This window comes from Echeneis naucrates, chromosome 16, assembly GCF_900963305.1.
Source record: "Echeneis naucrates chromosome 16, fEcheNa1.1, whole genome shotgun sequence".
Lineage (NCBI taxonomy): Eukaryota > Metazoa > Chordata > Actinopteri > Carangiformes > Echeneidae > Echeneis > Echeneis naucrates.
Window position 1 is genome coordinate 6325822 of NC_042526.1, and position 24445 is coordinate 6350266.

The 24445-nt window shown below is 43.9% G+C and overlaps 1 protein-coding gene across 1 annotated transcript in view; it reads right to left on the reverse strand.

Moving 5' to 3' along the window:
- b4galnt4a (beta-1,4-N-acetyl-galactosaminyl transferase 4a) overlaps positions 1 to 22701 on the reverse strand; it is a 115933-nt gene extending 93232 nt beyond the window's left edge. The window contains exon 1 of the mRNA XM_029522577.1: positions 22521 to 22701. Coding sequence (XP_029378437.1) covers positions 22521 to 22662 — 142 coding nt within the window. The 5' untranslated portion in view covers positions 22663 to 22701. The remainder of the gene's footprint in view (positions 1 to 22520) is intronic.
- Between the last annotated feature and the right edge of the window lie 1744 nt (positions 22702 to 24445).

The following is a 24445-nucleotide window of genomic DNA, read 5'->3' on the forward strand; positions in this document are numbered from 1 at the left end:
AAGAGGATTAGATGGGGCCAATCATGTAGGGGTAAGAGAGGGATAGAAGATGTATACGGAGAAGTGGAGGGATCAACTGCAACTCCAGAAAAACTACTTAAGGCTGAACATAGGGTCAACAGAAACACAAGCAGTAGTGACGTATAAAGATGAGGGGAAATAGCACATGATGCTCACTGCCCAGGACAACAGGCCAGCAGTGTTCACACTGCGGCCTGAATTGGTATTGGATGCGACAATATTACTCATAAGACCAAAATCAAATGACTGCAGCCATGTGGCTGGGGACGCAAGTAACACCAAAAGCAAATCCAGCAGCAGAGCTTTTGGTGAAAAAAAAAAAAAAAAGGAGAAAGGAAGGTAAAAATCTTACTCCAGCTTCTGTAGCCACAAGGAACTCAGCCCAATTTGTATTCCTCCGTACTAACACAGGCAAACAAGTGAGGAGGATAGTAAACACACATGCATAAGCTGCAGGGTTCTCGCTCTGGGCAAGCAAACACCCATCAACAATAGAATAGAGCCCACTAAGACAAGCACAGAAACATAGGCACACTCTAGGGATGTAAAAAAAGAACCGAAACCTCGGTACCAAGTCTCTGTGAGAATTATAAAAATAAGAGTACTTTTTTTTCCCCCCACAGAACAGAAGATACCGGCAGTGTCAAAGGCGTTGTAGGCTCGGATGATGTGATTCTTCCAGAAGCCGACGAGGGCAGTATAATAACCCTACGAGCGCCCTCGTCTGATATCAGACTCAAAGAGAAGAAGGCACAGGCACAGGAAACTATCACAACAACTCAACGGCAGAGGAAACTACGAGTCCAGCTACCGATCCACCACAAAAAAATGAATGAAATACAGCAAGATACAGGCTTGAGTAGGGAGATGTTTTGTATTAAACACACGTCATCAGGTCAAGTTAGGCAGCCAGTATACAAACAATCCTCCAAAACCATTTCAAACAAACAAGGAACTTTTTATTTATTTATTTATTTTATTCAGGAGTGTCGTCATAAACGATGCAAGCAAAGCATTCCTAAAAGCTCACCTGAACACGTCATCATGAGCTCTAAACATCGGCAGGAAAGAGTCATTTTTAGCCACTGAAATGTGACAGTGACTTCTTAACACCATCTGTCAACATGTTAGTCAATTTAAATTACTGCTTACACACTGGCTATATCGAGGTGTGTAGACAAGCGTGTTAAGAGTGTGTTAAATATCTGGGCAAGTAAAATATTTGCGGGATGAATTTCCATGACAGGCGTGTTCCTTTAAATTCGCATTATCCTTTAATATTTGATAATAAAGTTGGCAAGTCTAATCAGCTTTTGCTTACAAATTGTTTTGCTGTGGGTGAATGAGCCTCAGCAGCGAAATCTAGACTCACAAACAAATCTCATTTCCATCCATAGCAGCCTCCACCCATCTGTTCCCGCTCAGAGCAGCATCCATCACACGGCTTAATGGTGGACTGATACTGTCAAGTGCTTACCATTCAGGATGAATAGAGCACCTACTCACCACCCCTAACCATGCGGGCGTTTGACACCAGAAACCAGGTCAAGTTCTCTGAAGAGGGAGGGGGCTGCCGTTCACAAATGCTCACAAAGATGTATGCAAACAACCGGATGAACAAACAAACATACACACATGCGCGCACACGGTCTACGCGTGTTTTCATTTATAACCTTCGGCATGTTGGTGATGAACAGAGGGCTGGGGGTAATTACTGAATCTAAATATCAAGCTGAAATGGAAAGCGATTTCTCTCGGTGATTTCCTGGTCATGCATAGCTGACCCTCTGGTGAGGCTCTGACCCGCCTACATTTCCTTCAGTGTGAAAATGAAAGGGGAGGGTGAGCTTCGGGGAAGTTAACGTCTTACTGAGATGCCCTCTAACAATCAGGGAGATGAGATGCATCATTATTATCAGAGAGCTCTGCTGCGTGATTACTGGCTGAGGCAGCCAATTACACTGACACCATTATTGCAATGATTTGTTGATTCTCTCTGTTTTCTCAGCCAGCTGAAAAGACAAGCAACTGGGCAGGAACAATGGAAACAGGAGGATGCAGTAAAATCCCATATCAAATTGTACATCCATTTTCTTTTAACACACAGACAGCGATGGAGCCGGATAGGCTGGTTTCCTGTGTAACTTCAGGGAGTACTGAGCGTTATCTGCTCAGCTCACGATGTATCTCACATTTAGGTAAATTTATTTTCTTTAAAATAAACAAAGACAGACGCAACTCTCACTCCTTGCACATTAGGCAACAAAGGTTAATGTAAGCTGGACAAGACCAACGACACAGACAGTCTGGAAAAGAAGGGGGGGGGGGGATGAAGGGAAGATGCATACAGTATGTGGGACATGGATGGCTGGTAGGCAGACAGAGATTCTCAGGGAACCATGTTTCTATTGACAATGCAGACAAAGGGGTCTTTGGAGAGAGCCCTCGGAGCTGAGGTCTAATCTTGCTCCAACTCTCACGATGCCACTCAAACCTATTGTTCAGTCAAGAAAGAACGGGCAATCTCCATAAAGCGATGTGGAAGCACACAAGGGTCAGCGTTGTGTGTTTGCGTCTGTGTGGGTGTAAGTGCAGAATCAGAACACCGCTGGTTATGCTGAGGTCATGTCTTATCTTCCCTGGGCTCACACTGGTATTGGCTTGTTCGCACACAGAGATGAAAAAAATTATTCATGTACTAAAAGTGCTGTAATTATGACACGTCTCAAATGAGTGCATGTGCTCGTGAGGCTCTCTCAGATCCATAATGCAATTCAGCATCTTTCTGAGCATTGTTCTTGGTTTCACTACCCAAAAATGGCATGTTTCAGCTGTGGCAAAAAATAAATACAGTACATGTTCAATATTATTCAACGACACGGTGAGATGCTGATGTTGCCAGTGATTTGTTACTGTTGGTTCTGCTACAAAGCTAATGTATTAATTAACAGCTTTAGCTTTACAGTTTATTTGCACAGTGCATTTTCCAAAGTAGGACATCAATCAGCAAAAAAATGTATGCATATAAATTGTGCAGGAGAGGAAAGAAGCCTAGAGGGCTTATAGAAGGTCCTCCCCTTCATTTTGAAGACTTTGTCATTAAAAACATATTAATATTACCAGATGATTACTTGCCAATTCTATAGAGAGCTTCAGCCTTTGTTACATTCATAGCACAAGAGCTTTTAACGCACCCTGCAGTTAACACTCCAGTGATTCACAATCGGAAAGTGATGGCCTGGGCCAGAGCTCGCCGGTTATGCATGCTACTTCAGTAAGAAAAACAGAAGATGGAGAATATAAGAAAAACTAAGGATTTTTACTTTATTTTTTCCACCCACTGTTGGAATTTGGAGAGTAACTTTTGATGGCGAACTCACTTTTAATATAAAGATTTGTTTTGTGCTTTACTCTGGTTACCCCTGTAACCATACAGGGGTTGTGACTGGCCAAATATCAGCAGTATGTCTTCGGCATTCTTCTCATCAATCTCCAGTCCGGTGTTTACTGTGAGGTTCTGAATCTGAAAACAGCAGCGTGGACTGAGCAGCAAAATGGTTTCTTCGAGTGTGCCCCCATTTGGCTGGAGATTTTGATCGAAAGGTGAGGAGGAGTAGACGGTTCTGGGACATCTTCCTCTGCTCAGTAAAGAACAAAGCTTCTACCAGTCCTCAAAACAACATTATGAAGCAATATGTGTGATAAGGGTTGAAAGAACGGAAAGAGACAGTTTCAAGCCCCTGAGGCCTGGAGTCCAGACTTCCGAAGTGCACCACAGCAATCATATTATCAGTGTTTCATTGTGTGTGTGTGTGTCCCAGCAGGTCCATTTAAAAAGTAGCACCTGTGTCTGTATGCACCTCTCCACAGCACCAGCTCCGAGTCAAGGGCATCTCCAACGTTAGAGCTTGAGCGCAGCTTTACCGCTTTCCTGTCAAGATTACAGACCCACTACCCCGGGTCAGTGTTAAGTAATTGACTTGGCATAGACTGCTCACCTATACAGAACTGTAGGTCGACACAGCATGGGCAACATTTCAACACAATGTAGTGTCACTATGAAACTTAGCATCTCAGCGTTTTTTAAATAAATGCACTCACGGGGTAATTGGGGGGTATGCTTGGAAAATATATCTAGGAGATCTACTTCTCAAAGTTCACGCATTTTTCAGCATTAGGCGAATTGGCCGAGTGTGTCTCTGGTGGATAGGATTTCATTAAATGTCTCAGTCCCATCTGAATTGCTGTTCGTCTGAGTTCAAAGCCATTGATTTGCACACCGCCCCCATTGAAAACAGAGAAAGGAAAAAAAAAAAAAAAAAAACAGCACATGCAGAATCGAGGCCCCATTGATTCCTTGATGGTATGAAAGAAACCTTGGCAAGGATCGTCTGACACTAGACAGTTAGCTCCTTCCTGTCAAGATGGGGGTTTCTAATCAATTTGACAAGACGGCAAAAAGCAGAATCACCCGACACATTTTTTTTTTTTTTTTTTAGCAATGAGTGTGTCTGGAACGCCGAGGCTGCTAAAGCGTTAGAATTTCACAGACTTTGCCTCATCCTGTAGCTAGTACCCAGCATTAGCGGATTATGATTTCATTTTTGAGAGTGGTCCAGCAGCGGCATCGGCGAAGCAATAAACGCATAAAAACCTGAGCTCCCACGATTATTTATGTAGGCTCATCAAGAATAAAATCTATGTTGCTGGAAAGGCTATCTGTGATCTAAGGACGGGAACAACGCTAGTGCAGTGTCGCTGAGCAGCGGACGAATTACCTACCAACTCCTATAAACCAAACTATAACACAAAAAGAGAGACGCTCTCGACGTCTGCTGTCATAGAATTTGTCCCTGCTGGATCATTAACCTATGTGAGGCTCCACAATGAGCAGGTCAATCAGAAACCATGGTCGGACCCCCCACCCACTGCACACTAGTCAATGAGCTAGCGCGCTGATAAATGCATACGGGGACGGTCCTCATGGCAGAAATATCGACTGGTCCTTGTTTGCCTCGGATGCAGTACGATTGTCACACAGCATTTTCCACAGAGAGAAGCAATTACCGACTCTTGTCTGAATGGAGAGTTTAACTTTAACAAAGAGAAAAATGTTGGACATCAGTGTCACATTTTTAACTAAACATAAAAACATGGCTTATGAAGGCGCTGTCTTTGTCTCCTCGTGCTGGCCGTGGTTACATCATCTGAGTTTCCTTCCTCTGGACGTGATGTGTTTTTGTGCCACCCAATGTGTGTGTGTGTGTGTGTGTGGGGAGGGGGGGGCGCAACGAGGGGGCCACAGAGAGCAAAACCAGCTGGGAAATCAGAGATCTCTTTCTTTGTGTGATTCAATATCGCGGTTGTGTACCCATGAATGGATGCCAAGACATTTGAGTTCAGAGCCAAGGAACAAGCTGGGGCCTCGCCTGGCTGTGGACGGGACACCACAGTTGGGCGAGACAGCGGCTCTTACAAATACGCATGCTAAGAGTTTATATGGTCAGGAGAAAGACAAACAAGGAGAGATTTATGAATAACACCTCCTACCTCAGCACCTTAAACCCTCTGCAATATTCACAGGCACTCCCAACTTTAACTTATTTATTTATATTTATATGCATTTTCCACCTGTGTACTATTTTATTTCTTTTTGACTATTTCTTGTCTCGTCTTTCTGCGGTGCACGGTGGCTTGGTGGGAGCACCCTCAATTTCATTGCATCCCCCAATGACAAGAAAGGACTATTCTATTCTTTTTCTATTCTAAAGTCAATAATTTAAAACAAAAAAGAAAACGCTCAGAGACCCCTCATGTCATCCAGTCTGTCAGAAGAGAGACGACCATTTTCAACATCCAGTGTTTTGACTCCTTTGCACAGGTTCTGGAGAGATCTCAAAGAAGTGCAGCAAAGGGACCTGCAAATGGCACCTGAGGAAATAACAGTTTTCTAACCTGTAGTTTATTCTGTATTCGGGCTGTACAAAACCTCTAACCCTATCTGCTCACGCTCACTGACAGGCCACACGTCAGTGCACATATCCCTCTGTGTTCCTGCTGCCCTCGGCTTGGCAAGCGGGTAGGAGTGGGGGAATTGTGAATTATGAAATTGGATTATGAGTTCGGGAATTCACTGAGCCCCATATTGTCTGTCAGATGCTCCAGAGAATATTGGGAGGGGAGAATATATTATTTTGGAGAAATGAGATAGGACAACTGGCGAATTGATGCTGGTAAAATAAAATAAGTCGGTGCTTTATAGGGCGATAAACGAAGAGAGATTTTGCACAACCAGGCGCCTAGCATAGCTCATAAATACCATTAACTGAACCAAGACCAGGTATGTGTACAAAGTTAGAAGGGCGCGGGTGTCAATCTTATGCTGTGCTGTCACCATTTGGCCTTGCTCTTCAATTAAATAGTCAAGTAGTCACAGAAACTCATGGAGTACAACCACGCCCCTTCAAAAGGAAACTGTGAATATTTGTCAAGAATGTGAGTGTAACACCACTGGCTGCACTGTCTCACATGTGAGCAGTAAACTGGTTGTAACTGAGCATAATGAGCCATTTTTAATTTTTATTTCGCACTCTGGTTTTCTTCCGCCGTCTGAGTATGAGTGTGAGTGGTTGTTGGTCTGTGTCTGTCTCTGTGTGTTGGCGCTGTGATGGCCTGGTGACCTGTCCAGGGTGACCCCGCCCTCACCCAATGTGAGCTGGGATTGGCTCCAGCACCCCCCACAACCCAGAAACGGATAAGTGATAGAAGATGAATTAATTAATTAATTTGCACTTCATGTTTTTCCCTTTGATGGATGCTAAAATGGGTGACAACATATTAATACATAACACATGCACACCTATGTATGTGTATCTGCACAGAAACAACAACAACAACAACAACAACCACAACCACACAGCCAGGTTCACACACTGAAGTCTAACTACGTGATTTCTTGAGTGGGCTACAAACATATCTTGATGTCTTCACTCCCAGATGGCTGTAAGAAAGAGGACTGTTAGTCACCGCATGGTTGCATCTGTGTGTGTGTGTGTGTGTGTGTGTGTGTGTGTGTGTGTGTGTGTGTGTGTCCACAGAGCATCTGCACAGCACTTCATGCTACATGTGTCTGTTGGCCCTGAAGCCCTCTCATCAGGCTAACTCTCAATTAGTGAATCAGAGACATTTAAAGAGGAAACACCACAGGGAATGCTGGGAGAGATGGAAGAGTGCAGGAAAGAAATTTTAATAGAGTACCAGAGGCCAAATAGAAAAACAGGAGGGAATACTTGCTCAAAAAAAAAAAAACACCAACAAAACAAACTAACAAAAACATAAAAGTATCCAATAATGACATCATTTTTTTACACGTTTAAATGTATTGTGTGTGTTGATCTAAAAACCAGGGATCATATTTTTGCTCCCCTACTTTGTTTTGTGGGTTTTATCACACAGGTTTAGACTGTGGAGTACGACTGCACTTCAAACCGTCAAAACAACAGTTATTCTTCACCTGTTGGCATATTTTCCCCATCGCCTCTCTCCATCTCACAGATTAATGGTAAAACTATGAAAAATTATACAGGGGGAAACCCATCACCAAAAAAAAAAAAAAAAAGAGGATGTCAGTGGTGTCAACGCGCAGACAGCTGTCTTTGTAGCCCGTGATGTAATGTAACCAGACCTTTCCGTTTTGCAAATCCTTTTGTCTTTCTGCTGTCGCTGTTATCGGCAGGAAAAATGCACTTCTCCGGTTGGTTGCACCGGGATAATAAAGGTTTTATAAAAGAGCCTCTGTGGGGAGGTCAAAAAAAGAAAAGGATAAGTGACATTTTTCCTGAGTGTGGGACAGTTTGTCAGACAATCTGAGTTTAAATCCAGATTATTGCTTTACATCCTCCAGAGGTGAAATATTGCATCGTGGCAGAGCTCTCCCTCTCACGCCAGAGTCTTTGTTTTTTCGACTGTGGCAGCAGCTTAAGATAGACAGCTGCCCGAGGCCGTTCAGGATTCAGGGAGAGTGGCAGGTTAGTTAGAGTCTGGTTCTGGTTGTTAATTGGTGACAGGCAGGTCCTGGTCCACGCCTTAATCGGCTATTGAACAAAAAAAAAAAAAAACGTGGACTGAGGAGGAGACTGTTTGTGACACTTGCTAGTTTGGCTCAGGAGTTCAGGCCAGCTTTACTTCCTCTCTGTCTGCCTCTCGCTCTCCGGGTCCTGACGGTAATCCCCCCCCGTCCATCAGCTCACAGAACTGTGGCTACACAGGACAGGACCCCGCTGCCTTCAGGTCGATGAAAGTGATTTTTGGGAAATGAGGGTATTGACTACCTGAGATAACAGAATGTGAGGCAGGCTGACAGAAAACTGTGAAGAATGACCCCCCCCCTCTCCAGGCGCAATGAACCCCAAAGTGACATGTCGCATTTAACAAGTGAAGTTTGTAAGTTTACAAGTTGGAGCAAGTGAACAACCCCCCCCCTCCCCCCACAGTGATTGAATTCCTACTTTATATTCTAGTTTGGCCTCATAGCTCTCGGGCTTGGAAGTATATTTTCTCAAAGCAAGCTCAGCGGGGGGGTTCCTACCTCTCTGCTCTTCTTTCTCTGGTATACCTAGACGAGGAAAGCAAAGGCCAAGATTTGCTAGTTGTCTCAAACAAAAAAAGAAGAAGAAAAAAAAAATATATCGTACAGAGTACATGATACTAATCCTGAATAGATGTTATTAACCTGTTGCTGTTGGCTCAGGTTAAACCATATGCATGAAATTATACTGAGAACATGGTATCAAATGCTGAGATCAAAACATCTGGGACACAATTATTTGTATACAAATGCAGGTTGAAGTAATTCTCTTATACTGAAGTAGTGTGCTTACATTTGGTTTCATTATCTCATATTTGACATGTGGATAGAGAATTAAAAACCGCTGTGTCCTATTACTGCGAGCTGTGCTGAGGTTGTCTCCAACTGTGTCTCGTCTCATTGTGCGTGTGTGTGTGTGTGTGTGTGTCTCACTCACTGACTCAAGTCACATGATGACATCATGCAAACAGTTACATTTGGGCTTGGAAATCTGCATCATTATAACGGAAACTCAATCTGTACAATTTAATTAATTTATAGATTATAGGCCACTTCTTCTTTGCCTCTCTAACAGTGGCTGCTCAGCATAATTTCCTGTGTAGGCTACTTTTTATTGCAGTGGAGAGGAATTGATTTTCTGGTAAATTTCCATTTTATCAGAGTGTGAAACTGTAAAGTTGACTAATAACTTCTATGGTATCGGATCAGTGAACAGACTCCCATTCTGCGCCAAGACTTGAGGCAGCATCTGAAGCATTTCCCAACTATAATCAGAACTCTGCTCTCCATGACAGATTAAGTTTAGTTTCATCACAAACCAACTTCAGTGCTCCGGAAAACACATGAATTTGCTCATCTTTTGGGAAAATCTGAGTGATTTATTGAAATCTTAGCGCGGGGAGGTCGTTTCTGTTCCTGCTCTGACCTGCTAAATTCGCTGTGGGCTGCAGGCTGTGAGGTTTGTAGGGCCAGACACCCAGAAATGCTCAGTCAATTAAAAACAAGCACACAGTGTTTGTGGCATGAGAGCTGTGACAGGCAATTTTATCTAGACTTTTAAACTAATGTTCACAAATTCATGGTCTGAGTTGGCTGCTACCACAATAAGTGGATGTCAGAGTGCAGTCTTGTCTGTGTGCATCTTTTGTGAAAGTCTTGTCCATTAGGGTGTTGTGTCAAACTCAGCTGACTCCCATGTAGTTGTGAGTCAACCTGTTGAAAGGGAAATGTAGAAGTGGAAAACTGATAAAGCAACAGATATTTTCACTGTCCTTCACTCAATGGCTTGAACACACAGAAACATCCACACATGCACACCTCACCTATAGAAATGCACACCTGGTTTGAGGTTTTCTGTCCTAAACTTCACAAAACCTGTCTGCGTAATGGCAAAGAAACTGCTGTAATCTTGGTGTAGAGCAAGAAAGTTGAGGCGTGGTGAAGACCGGCCCGTAGGTTTTTAAAATATGCACAGTCCAGGTTAGTACTCTTTTTAAACGAATCGCTTCCTGCAGTTAGAGTCTGATTATTTCTGTCTCCTATTCGTCATGACTCCCTCACAGCATCTGTACCTATTTTCCTCACAGCCGGAGCTCACTGGGCAAATCTGAATGCCTCCAGAGTCATGCCCAGTGCAGCTTAAATGAGGGCAAGCAAGTAAATTCAACGCACAAATGTGTATGTGGGTGCATGTAGCCCCAGAACCGACACAGCAAAATAGGATCCCCTTGTCGCAGATGAATGAATTTGAATGAGGGGACCAAATGGAACTGAATGAATGGGCAGCGTGTGCATTTGTTGGGGCGGGGTGGGTTGCCAGTGGGGTTAATATTCAACCTAGGGGGCAAAAAGCCAAGCCTGCAGCAGACCACAGGTGTTACATTTTACGGCGACAGCACACCAAGTGATTATTCTTACCACGGCAGCCGAAAATGAGAGTAATGGTGGGGCGAGGTGAGGGGGGCGAGAGTGACAGAGAGGATGCTGCCAATACTGGCACAATGAAATGGTGGAAGGAGACCACCTGCAGAAATGCCAAACCACACTCCAAATGTGAACATTGAGAGGGGAGAGAGTGGAAAGAACTCACCCTGGCACACAGACGTCACTGGGCCCGACAAACAAAATATTCATTAATGAGCCACGGTAGTAATGTAAAGTGTGACAATCAATCATTTTTGCTCCGCCGCACTTTCAAACAGCCTTTCCTGCTGTGGATGATGTTGCTGTGGAACCATAATTACATATTCCAGTGTCGCTGTAAGGACGGAGCACCTACGGAGGGAGGCCTGGCACCAGTCCAGCCAAGCCTGTAAGAAAAATACATCTCATATGTGGCTGCACAGAAATGGACTCCAGTCAGTGAACTCTGTGCTCGCCCTTTATTACACATTTCAGAAGAAAAATGTAAATTTGGTTCAAATGCTAGAGGATGATCTCTGGGACCCTAACCCTCTATGACCTGGCTGATAACCAGGGGGCTGATTTTTATGTTCATTTTGTCCCTCTTTAAACGTCACTTACTACTCCATGTGAAGAAAGTTCAGAAAAGACCTAAATCATCCTGGTGGAATCAGTCATGAAATCCACATCAAAAATTCACAGTCACCTGACCCTCCAGTCAGACAAAGACATTAAAGGTGGCACTGACGGTGCATTCTTTGCTCAAAGACAGACACAGCTCAGTTAAAAATGTATATGACCTTAATTCAGCTGGGGCCTTTACAGACACCATGTGTCTATATGTATTATCTTTTAGATGTTTTCATTTCATGTTTAAAAAAAAAAAAAAAAAAAAATGTTACAAGAGACATGAGTGTGACAATGAGAGAAGACAAGGTGTACTCTGTTATCTCAGTGCAGTAGGTATGAACAATTAATCAAAATGTTATCAAAACCGCAACGTGTCCGAGCGGAATGTGCAAATTATGGCAGCTGCAATTTTTGATCGGTAAAATGTGAAGCAACATAACTGGTGCTACAGTATTGCCTCAGCCAATTAATCATATTCTCCACATGTAAAGGAACATACTGGCTAACTCCAGCTCTCGGTAGGAAACCCTGTTATTAACAAAAAGACCTTTACCTTTACTTATTCATTTCAAACACACCAGGAAAGTTCTGACTGTGCCGAGTTTGACTGTCACTGGCGATGCCTAACTTTCCTCTATGCAAAGACAGAAATCTAACAAGAACATTTGTGCGTTTGCGAGGAGCTATGACAACAATGCGCGTTAACTAGGCAGGAAGAATTAACAGTTGGTTTTTATGGCTAATTAATTTGGCACTTTAAATGGTGAAAAATAAGCGAGTTACATTGGAGCACTTTGTCGCCCTGCTGATTAGGCGCAATTCTATCTAATTGGCAACAGAAGAGAGCTTTTGGGAATAGCAGAAGTTGAGACCCATGTGGCTGCAAAGAGGTTTATTTGAAAAGAGCAGCGGCAGGGGAGGACGTGGAATGCTGCAGTCCACACTGCGGTCTGACAGAGACAAAAGCAGTTAGTCATGCTTTGCTGCCAAGTGCACAAAGATATTAGAGAAGGGGGAAACCCATGAAGACTGAAACAGATGAGCAAGTCATCATCACAGCACGGCGAATTTATGGAAATATTTTTCACGTCGCTGACATCAACATTTGTTGAGCTCTTTAACAGGTCACGGTGGCTACTGTAAAAATTCAAGGGTTGTTCTGTTCAAAAAAAAAAAAAAAGAAAAAAGTTGATGACGAAACTTTATTGCGATCCACCTGCACCAGCATGACTTCTCTGACCTTTGTAATGTCACTACTTGAATGTCCTGATATTTTGTTCTTTTTATTGTACTTTTAATACCCTACAGTGCGTTTTTATGCAGAATTTTTTCCTCCTGTTGACTCTACTTTCTCCTAAATGTGCATGGAAGACATCCTGGGAAGAACCTTTTGTTGTGTACAGCTCCAACCGTTATTTTTCATGCACAAGACAACTTGAACTTCAGGTCGGTACGAGCAGCATGCCAACAAACAATCCACAAACAACAACTACACACGAGCTGAATTAAATTGATCATGGTTTTCATTCCAAGCATAAATATGACTGGCCCATTTAGCTAGTCGAGTACAGTAAATAAGAAATACTGCTCTCCCTCCTCTAGTGCTCAATAAATGCAAAGCCACGGCTGTTTTCTCCCGATTCCCTGTCATCCGGAACACAATCGGATGGTCAGAAAAAGTGCTGCACCGATGTATTATACCCATCGGCTCAATGCCAGACCTCCTATCCTCCACTGCAATGTAAAAACACCTCATTTCCATTAGCGGGGTAGGTAGTAGCAGCATGTTTGACACAAAGATTGCTGAAGAAGGTGAATTTTCATGCCAGATCCAGCAAGAGGAAAACTTCGCAACTGTCCCACATCTCATTTCAAGAAAAACTAAAAATAATGAATAATTAAAGATTTATCTGAAGGAATGTGAATGTGCCATGTTATGGAGGCAAAAATAAGCAAAGAAGTAAAAAGTAAACTAAGATGAGCGACTAAGTTCGAGGGAGGAGGTTGAAGGAAGTGTGGCGACATTAGATGTACAATGGCCTCTCTGTCAGACGAGCTTTTAAGAATGTCCTCTCTGTGCCTTCATGTAAACTGAACCGTGAGGCAGAGACGTAAATCTCTGACACTTAGCAAAACTCAGCAAGTCCATACTGTACGCCAGTCTTTTTTAATCTGCTGTCCTTTGATAAAACATCCAATTATTTTCAAACAAATGGCCTATGGTGCCATCCTCACTGACTGGTAGTGGTGTGCCCAAAAAAAAAAATAAAAGATTCATAGAAGAATCACAATCCTCATTTACTTCGATTCAGGATCAATTTAAAATGTCCCAATACACATGCGCAGTCAGCACCAAAACAAGGAGGAAACGACAATCATGGAGGAAAGAGAGATTCAATCAGCCCCATCCTCATTGAAAGCAAAGATTTGGACTCTTTTTGGTTCTTACTGAGAGCCCTATAAAATCAGTTTTATTTTTTCCAAAATTCCATTTTCATTTTTCCCATATTACTTCTTTGTTTCCAGTTTTTAATTTTTGAGTATTTCATTTTTAGCATTTTTACACAAATTTAACGCAGCGGCAGTTTTAAGTAATGAAATACAGACAATTTCTTCAGTTATAACTGAAATCTTTAATGCTTCCACACATTTAAGCAAAAACATAACACAATGACTCAGAGGCTTTAAGTTCAGGTTGTCCTTTTCCCTGCTGCTGTAAGAGTTGCAGAGTCTATCAAGCGATCGGTGGACTAACAATTCTCGCACAACAATGTCATGCTGAAGGAGGTGGAAATGAGGAAGAGTGGAATAGAAAGTGAGTCTATCAATGAGATGAAGGAGGGATAAACCTTATGGATGGCAAAGGAAAAACCTCAAGCTTTAAGAGATTTGGGTGATCAGACTTGATACGCAACCAAGCTGGATCTCAGGACAGGGATTTATAGCTGCCGCCTTGGCTGCACCTATGTCATGTAGACAATAGTGCCTGATATAATGCACTTGAGATAAAGCCAATAAGAGGCTGAGATTTATTTCTCATTGGTGACTTGACGAATTGGCCCAAACACAGCCATGTAATTGCTAGAGGATGAAGCTGAAGGCGAGGAAATTGGCCTTTCCACGATATCAGGCCAGGTTAAAATGTAGCTTTGAGATTTAGAGTCATCTTTTTATTTCTCAAACAACCACAACCACAACAACAACCATGATATTGGAGGAAACTTTTGAGTTACCAAAAAAAAATAAAAATTACAAGAGGTAAACCTTCAGTAAGAAGTGCTGCCAATCACTTTCAATTACTTGCATTGGTTTTAGCGACTTCTGCGTGTTTTGGTTAAATTCTAATTAATTTGTCACAAATAAAAACTAAGCAATTAAAAGTTACATTTTGCCAGTAAAAGATGCAAAAACATTTCTACTGATTAAAACATCAAGAGCTGGTATCTTCTATCAGCTGCGTTAGTGTGATTGATACTCATGTGGGATAAACAAGAATTTGAGTGTGGTACAGTGAATACTGAAAAAGGGGGAATTAGTGACGAACAGAGGAGTTCAATTAATGAGGAAATGTTAAAAATCGCTGCACATTTGACGGGTTCAAAGCAAGTACATGCAGAAAAATACAAATACAAGCAGAGAACCAGAATAAATAGGAATGTTTCCTCTTCCCTTAAATAACTTCCTCATAACTGGCTACAATGGTGGGGGGAAAAAAAAAAAGGAGGACGGTGTTTGACAGCCCTCAGAGAGCAATGCTGCACTGCTTTACAAAGCAGCTCACATCGTAATCAACTTGGAAAACAGGCCTTTGAGAGGTAAAACAAAAAGGAGGACAAAGTGAAAGCCTTTGTCCTTTCTGTTCTCTTCTGGCTCCTCCGGTACTCTCATGCTTCATGCAGATGGTAATAGACAACTTGAATGTCAGGGGAACGCAGCCAGACTGAATACAAGATGCACAAAAAAATAATAGTGATAAAAATAATAAATAAAAAGGCTGTGATAGGAAAAGGAAAGAGAACATACACCATTCAGCTCAGCTCAAAAAGAGATTCACATTTGGGTGCTGTCAGCAGGGGATCCCTGTCACACCTGCTGTGGAGCAGCGGGGAGCTTTCCCACGCCTACCGTCTCCTTCTCAGTGTTTTCACCCTTTTGGATAGACAGCCGGGTAGAAAACGCAAGATTTGGTTTTAACTAAATTGCAGCTAGAGGTGCAAGAGAGAGCTCCTCAATGTCAATGTTTAGAAAAAGTCAACATCTCCCTGTCCAACTTTAACCATCAAGCTTTCAGAAACGGAGATGAATTCCTCTCCCACCTCCAGAAACTGATTCCACAAACATGTTAATATTCATAAAGTGAGTGGTGAGCAGTGGGAAAGCTCATGTTAGTGATTTCAAAAGAACAGTCGGGGGAAACGAGAGTGGAAACTACAGAGAGAAATGCACGGAGGGACAGGCAAGCTACGATCACTTTGCCCGATGTATAGAAACTGGTTCATTTTTATGACTTTTCAACTGAGCTGTGGGGAAAGAAAAAAAAAAAAAAAAAAAAAAAACGTTTGCAGAGCTGATTACAATGCAACCAACATCCCCGTCTCCAATAACTCTGACCCTTCTGTCTCCAAGGCTTGGCTGTCCCTCTTGATCCTTTCTCTGTCTTGGTTGCGAAGCAGCACCGCCTCAAGGAGAGGTGACCTTTTCCATTAACCATCACTACAGAAAGCTCATTCTGAGCAGCAGGGAGCGCACAGGCACACACTCTTTGAGGATTGATTGAAATCCTGCAGGGTCCGGATCACTTTCTGAAAGGCAACACCAGAGCTGATACCAGCCCAGCGCCGCATAGAAACCCCTATGAAAGAAAATCCTTCCGCAGAGGTGGGGAGTAAAGAGCGGAACCAAGCCGGAGCAGAAGGGGGGTGCTATCAAATCCTATCATGGAGGAGGATCACAAAGGCCTGTGGTCGATACTCCCACCTGACATCTGTCTCTCCGGCTCTAACCATTCCTTATTCTTTAAACACTCATCAGTAATTCACACCCCCATTCTCGGGGTCTCCCAGCAGTGTGTTTGTAAAATGTCTAAAATTTCTGCTGAGAAAAGTGTCCTGAAGTCATTCCTGATGGCATTGTTGACGTTTCTGCTCCTTTATTAGACACTTTCCACAGCGAGGTGTACATGTGCAGTACGGCCGCAGCAGTTTCATGTGCAAACAGGTTACACTGAGCTTGCACTGTGAAGGGCTTGTTTTTTGTTTTTTTTTTTTAAGTTTATTATGTGTCACAGCCACATCCTGTCCCGATGCCTCCCATGGCGCCGTCCCACCTGTTGCGTGAGAAGGGTGTCCTTCTTCTGCCCCGTCCCTCACTTCACAAATACTTGCTCCCCATTCGTGGCGAGCGTGCCAGAGGGCAGACAGTGCCATCATTCAGCTGCTTCCTCTTCTGCTCGGCTAAACACTGGGGCTAAAGTGCAGACGGCAGCGAGATCGGGGGAGGCGCACGCTCACAGACACACGCTATAATACGCTTGCAGAAAACAAACGACATCACACATACACATTTCGAGCTCTTTTACACTAAATCTCTCTGTTTCACTCACTTACTGACTCTCTCTCTCTCTCACGCTTGCTCACACACACACACACACACACACACACACACACAGAGACAAATCTCCTGCGGCAAAGCAATGGCACTGGGCCAGAGTTCTCATCTGCATGGGGCAGAGCTGGTACCTTGATGGTGGCTTGTTACGCAGCCCAACACAAATTTCATTAACCCTGAGGTTAACACACCCTCTGGACTCGTGTTTTTCCATCGCTCTTGCTCACCTTTCAGCAGAGCCTCCCTTCATTTCTCAGTCCTATATCAACATCTGTTAATCTCAGACGCAACACTTAAGAGTCGTGAAATGCGCTGTGGGCATGTGACACATCCCGAGTGAAAAAAAATTTTAAGGAGAAAATGCTAAATTACCCACAGGAGGATAAGGCTGTTGCTGAGCATTATATGTGTGCATTTTCACAAACATCCACATAGACGAGGGTGAAAACTAACATTACATGCGCAATGAAAATAGAGCAAATGCACATAAAGGAGAGCATGAGGCACTGTTTCATCGCTGTTAATCTTGAAGGTTAACATTGATGGTGCAGTGTGAGCTGTTACGGGGAGGGGGCATCGTTCATCCTCGCTGTGGAATTACTCAGAGAGAGAGAGAGAGAGATTCTCTGTCTTGGCCAGATAAGATGTTTGGCAGATTCACAGTTGTGACTGTGACAGTCCCCATACCAGCTCCCCAGCCACCAGCACACAATGGACCGGCTGCCACCTGTGTGCGCCTTTATGGCACGGCTCTTTAAATGAAACACAATATCAAAGAAATGCATGTTTCAAATGTAATGCAGTGCTTCTCTATATAGGTCTCATTATATTTAAATCATCTCTCAAAGACTGCGTATGGAGGAGCACAGATAATAAGATCTATTTCTCAATCATCCAGGTTTCCCGAAGCAATCATTTCCACCTGGAAATGAAACTAAAGTGCCTGTACAGCATCAGGAATATTATTGTTAAACTAGCCAAACAGGATGACTCGAAAGAATATAAACTGCCATTCTAGCACAGCTGTAATTTAGTAATACACTTGTCTATCTCAATCTGATTAACTGAGCTCTTCCACGGCGATATCAAGTCATTGCATTTCTAAATGGAAGCAATCTTTAAAAGCTGCACCACCCAGCTGGGTTCACATGTATCCTCAGTTTGACATTCCCAAACCAGTTGTAGGTGGCAGCTAAGCTGGGCTCACTGTTCCGATAAAAGCAGCTTCATCTGTTTGTCAGAAAGACACCCAAGTTGTACAATATGACTGAAATTGGCTCTTTTATTAACATGTGGCTCGTTAATGTCTTTTTGTTCTGTCCCTCCCTGGTCCATTAACAAATCATCACAGTGCACTTGAGCGCTGAGCAGCTGCATTATTCACAAATCAGACAAGGTAAATTGTTACATGAATAAATGATAACATGAAAAATGCTGTGTATGAGCTTAAGCACTCACGCACACTGAAGGTGGTGTCTGTTACAACTGCGCCGCCAGAGTGGTTCTAGCCAAGGTAAGACTGACCGACCATGAGAACCACAAGAGCTAAAATTAGGCAAAGTGACATCGGAGGGCATGGTTACCATGACAGCAAACTTGCCTGAGGGTGTTGCTGCTGAGATACAGCAACAAGCCGAATCCAACTAGAAGCTGAAGTGCAACTATATGCTTTTTTTTTTTTTTTTTTTTTATAAATGCGAATGGGTGCTTCTCCAAGTCAGTTTAAATTTTTTCCTCTAAAGCACAACAACTCTTCTACTCTTCTTCGACTGGCTCTGGTTGTTTTACTGTTTTATTCTTTCAGGGAATATTTAACACAGGCAGGCTTCTTTAAAAAAATAAAAAATAAAAAAAAAAAAGGGAGAACATTGGTCTCAATAAAATAAACTCACAATCCCATCTCCACATGCTCCTCTCCCATATGTTGTCTCCATGGGCAACCAAGCAGACAATCTGTCACAGCCCCAGAGACTTCCTCCTTTTCCCCTCAGAGTGGTGACGATGTGAAGTGCATGTGTGTCTTGTGTGCAAGTTTACAAATATGTAGGTGACATATTTGGATGTTTGTGTGCGTGGGTTGTGTGCATAAATGTGTGTTTGCTTCTGTATGCATAATCATAGTTAATCAATAGAGGCCTGTATGCGGCAGCCAGCCGCCTCCTCCTCCTCCTCCTCCTCCTCCTCCTCCTCCTCCTCAGTGGACCTGTTGATGCTGGAAAACAGGGGGGCTGTTGTACAACTGGGTGGTCACATAAATGTGGCACTCATCTAATATGCACTGCAGCGTTGCCGGCCAGCACACTTCCTCATTGAAATTCTGATTAAATAACGCTGGTCTGGGCAGTAGGCAATCTAAAAACTATTTAATTATACCTTTTTGGCTTTCCTGTTCATCAGAGCTACAACAGGTACTTTGGCTTTTAAGGAAGAATTATGAATGCTCTATGAAACAGACGTACGCTAGAGAAGTCCTATTGGTACTGCCCATTGCGCTGCAATTATATTTCTATGACTGGCCTCTTCGTAAATCAGAGGCAGACAGAATATGTAAACAGGAGGGTCCTCCATTTCCTCTACAAGCACAAAAGACAGAAGAAACTTCAACTTTTAGAGTTCTATTAAAAACCTGCACTCCAAATAGTTGAGGTTAAAGCTTCTCTTCATTGGTGCCATCATCTTACTTGAATTAGATCGCCTTCTCACTCTCTACTTTCAACAAAATTGCAAAAAAAAAAAAAAAAAAAAAAAAGGTGAACGAACTGAATCACAAGTCTGTCACGCAGTTCCATCCCGCACCAAATAATCTAGAGGCAGAAAATGGAGCGCTGTATTCCATACAGCTCTGACTGGATTCATGCACTGAATGATGGCGGCTCTGAATCAAAATAACCTGCTGACACTTCTGGGTGATGGATTTCTTTGCATACAAACAAAAGTCTGATATCAATGAGCGCATACGAGTTGAGGCATGATGTCTCTCTGAAGGATCGGTTAGCAATAGCACGGATAATTTAGACGCAGCAGAAATCCTCTTTATCACAAGACAAAAACATTAGCAGCCAAAGAGAAACACAAACATGTCTATTTGAAGCTGGGTCAAGGCAATAAAGAACTGCTGAAAATGCTTTATTTTCAATGCAGCACCCAGATTCTTGTCACATCCTTCACAGTGTGGCTTTCCATCATCATGCCGTGACCAGATTCCCACATTTTTGTGTCATACAAACAGGGACGCATACAACTGCAAAGACCTTGTAACAGCAAGTGGTTGAAATGCACCATAAAGCTAACTATGCCAGCGACAGGAAGAGAAGATCAATGCAGGTTTTAAAGCATTCACAGACATATTGAAAATGCTTAATGAGTTTGTAGACGCACGCCGTGTATGTTAGTTAAGACACAAGTGCACTGTGTTTCAGAGGAAACCTTGTTTGTTCACCATGGAGGGCTCCGTGGGGGGCCATTAGGGAAGGCCTCTGATGCCTCATTACATTGACCAAGTCGGCCAACACCGGCGCACACTCAGCTGAATACAACTAAGTTTGAAAGACTTGATAAAACAATCTATCAACTGTCTTTGACACAAAACATTCCTCGCCACAAGGTAGATACGGCCTCAAAGGGGAAATATGGCAAGATGTTTGTATTTCTCATAATTCTGCTGGTCACATGCCAATAAGACTTTATCTGGGGGATGAAGTACCAGTAGCAATCTGTCTGATTCATTTGCTCACTCATGGAGAGGATTTGGCCATGATGAATCTAATTTCCTCCAAAATGGGGACAAGCAGAATGGAAATTTAACAAATTGTCATTTCTTATTCAAATAAGAGAGGACTCAGGCCAGAAATGAAATTACATTATTTCTACCTGCTCTATCGTCAGTGCTAAGAATCAATGAAGATTTGTGCGTGGAGAGAGTACGGCCAGCCTGATATGAATATTTACACACTTCATAGAGCCCCATATTCAGTAATGGCTACATCTCACTTAGAAACGCTTGGTGCGAGAGGGGACATGTTATTCGTAAGAGGTTAAGTGGGTTGACCTGCTCAGATGCCTGCTAAATGGAAGACAGTCAATTAGATACACAGAACAGCACAGTGAGGAATAACAGCTTCCTTCGTCACCAGACGGCTGCAGCAGTCGAGTCACAAAAAGGTAGACTGCAAGCTGAAACCCAAAAATGAGGAAGGCAGTTCTCACACACACACACACACACACACAAAATAAGAATATGTCGTGCTTTGTGATGAATGAAAGCGATCGTCGTGCTCTGGGGCAAGTTAACATGAAATCAGCAATGACAGCAGGGGAAAAAAAAGCACAAAGGTGAAAAGGATGATGAATCTGTCAGTCAGTCAGTCAATCTGCTTTAACGGGAAGGACCTCTTCATCGCATCAACTTCAGAGTGAGCTCAGTAAAATGAAGCGAAATGCGATGCAATAGCGATGCAATAAATTAAGCTTATAATGTATTTTTTAGTTCAAACTCTCCTCCTAAACTCACTGCGAGAACACTGTGTTGGGTTTTTTGTTTTGTTTTTTTTTTTATTTTGCCCAAATTCTAATACAAAAACACCCAAACTCACTCAGTTGGAGTTAACACACGCAAAACAAGCCAGAGTGACAGCCTTCAGTCCTCCGTATGACTCTCACACGGTCTCTCATGATCAGAAAACTAAATTTATTCTGTTGCTGGGAAAACCCCCACGGCAAGGATCAGAGACAATGAAATGATCACTCGCTGTGTCAGTGCACCGTGTGTGTGTGTGTGTGTGTGTGTGTGTGTGTGTGTGTGTGTGTGGGGTGCATTTCTCTTCAAGGACATCATAATCACTGGGTATCACTTTACACAGACAGCTGCGAGAGATAGAATACACCATCGGCCCATGTTAAAGCTGCAGCAGGTGACGATACACCATTCAACGCCTTTTATCTGTATTTTGTTTTTCCCCCCCATCAGCGGTTGTTTCTTTCGTCCTGCTCGACCCAGCCGCGTCTGCTGTGCACTGCGTTGAACACAATCAAGTCTTGGTAATCAGAAGCATCACAGCAGCAGGTGGAAATCTGCCCCACACCCTGAACTTAATATATTTTCCAAGTGCAACTGGCAGGCCTGTGACCTCTGAAGCCGCGTTCATGAAAAGCCCTTTGATTATTAATGTTGAAGGCGGGCGCCTGGCTTTTCGACCTGGGCCAAAGACCGCGGGACTCTCTGCTCAGCGTGGAGAAGGAAACGATTGTCAATTTATGAGACACGCCACCTTTCTGTGTCACTTCTCCTTGTGGCCTATCTGGTCCTACACGTCACCCTACCGAAAGCCGCCTTAAAGACATTTTCATCATAAATCCATGCAATTAACTGTATTTATAAAAAGGACTTTATACAACTGCTGTGTTTATACAGAGCTCAGCATAAGTTTGCAGTCCTATGATTTCTCCTACAGGACTTGTATCTGTTATTGTGTCTACTGTGGTGAGTTTATGGTGGCCTTATCATCCTTTATTGCATTATTATCTCCTGTGATGTCACTTTAATATTCCTATAATATTCCTGCAGAAGCTCAGTGGTGACTTTACGGTGATGTTAGACAAGTTTATGGTTTCATCTCCTAAGGTTTTCCTACAGTAGCTATTCATAGAGGAGCAGTTTAATGCCCATTTAAATGTCTTTAGGGACTCTCTGGTTCACATTCATCAGGTGGAAAGACAGGACTCCTGTCAGAAAACTTGAAAGAGGAACAGAAAGGGGAGTCCCTTAGGAGTCTACCTTTTCCGTAGTTGAAGTGCAGTTTGATGGTCTTGCCCTGGTTGATGTGCAGGTAGGTGAACCACACGGCGGAGGTGAGCAGCACCAGCAGCAGCAGGAGCTTGAACTGCTTCCTGATCTTCTTCACGGGGAAGCGCAGCATCCTGGCTGGCACATCCTCCGGTAGGAGTCCGGTAGATTGTGTATTTAAAAAAAAAAAAAAAAAAAGGATCCGGAGAAGCGCTGGATCGACGGGGTCTTTTGTTTGATAGTTTGTTTGTTTTTTTTTTTTTCTTCCTGACTGTACGGCTGATGGGCTACCTTTTCCCCTCCCACCCTCCTCCTCCTCCTCCTCAATCCCCGGTCACAGCGACGGCATCCCGGCCGGGCAGCCTGAGCGTAAACGGGGCGTGTGTGCGAGCTACAGCCGAGCGGCGCGTCTCATTCCCGGGGCACCGCGGGGCGACACAGTCGGTCTATCCTCAGATCCGGGTCCAGACACTTCTGCGGCGGTCATTGCTTAAGAATGCAAACCAATTTCTGCCCCCCCCCCAATATGAATTCCGTGGCTTATAAACACGCTCTCCTGGTGGGCTGGGGGTTGGCTGGGAAAAGGCTGCAGATCAAAAGCTGCTAAGTTGAGAGTTAGAAGTCTGAAGGGGGGGGGGGCAAATAGCAGTCCGGAGATAATCTACACAAATCCCCCCCTGCAGCTCCAGCAGCACGCTGATTATTTGATCGGCTGCTCACGGATCATCTCCATCCAGGCTGAGTGTCAAAAGAGCAACGAGGAGAAATTCAGTTTCCGTGCGTAAAAGGTGAGCTGCGAGACCGGAACGCCTCCTGCAGAGAGACGGACGGTTCAATCTCCGCAAAAAGAAATGAAAGGCCCTTCAGAGAAATGGCTGTGACTGTGGCAAGTGAGAAGGTAGCACCGGATCAGGGCAGAGGTTAGGGTGGCTACAGAGCAGCCCCCTGCGCTCCATCTATTGTTGAATAGGAATCAAACCCAGACTGTGGCTGTGGTTGGAGGGGGGGGGTCAGATGGAGCGCGGTTGTTTTGTTTGTTTGTTTGTTTGTTTTTTCTTTTAATTCAAGTCCCTGGAGAGGAGGGGCGATCAGCTGTCATCCTCATACCCGGGTGGGTTTGATGCCCCCGCCACGACGAGGAACTGTTAAACCGACGTACACTGAAAACTGTGACGGCTCCATAGTCATCAAAATACGAAAGAAAACACTCAAATGTGACTTTCCGATCGGAGGGCCGGGGAAGCAGATGTCCATGTGGTCCGGGTCCGTCCTGGTCTCAAGGCAGGTGCTTTTTTTTTTTTTTTTAATTTTTAAATATTTTTTTTTTACCCAATTCTCCCAAAGTACCTGCGATGTCCGAGACCCCCGCGGAGCGTACGAGACGGATCACAAAGAAAGAGCCACATCCGGAGGAAACAAAACCAAAAAAAAAACCAACACTGGGTGCGTGCTGCCGGGAGCGACGAGCTTAGCCTTGTGTTGTTATTTTGTCAAGAGGTTTTTTCCCGTTAAAACGCCGCAATAGCATCGTCCGAGCCGCTGGTCACCGCGCACAAGGAGGAGGAAACCCAGCCGAGCTCCGGGAAGGATGTCGCGGAAGAAGCTGCAGCCAGCTCTGAGGAAACCAGGAGGGAACATGGTTTTGTTTTGCTACAATCAAACACGTAAGGGGTTATCTTGATTTCACCGCACAAGCTCAGTACGCCCATCAATTGAGCATCTTAACGGCGCAGAGCAACCTAACCTGGGTGGCCGAGGAGGAGGAGGTGGGGAGTGACCGGCCCGGCAGCCAATTAGAGCCCCGTGAAGGGCCCGCTGGAGGCGGGGCGACGAGGCCCGCTCCCACCGTCGCTTGGCGGCTGGATGATCCGTCATCCAATCGCTGAGCGCACAGCCCGAAACTTGTTAAGCCTCCA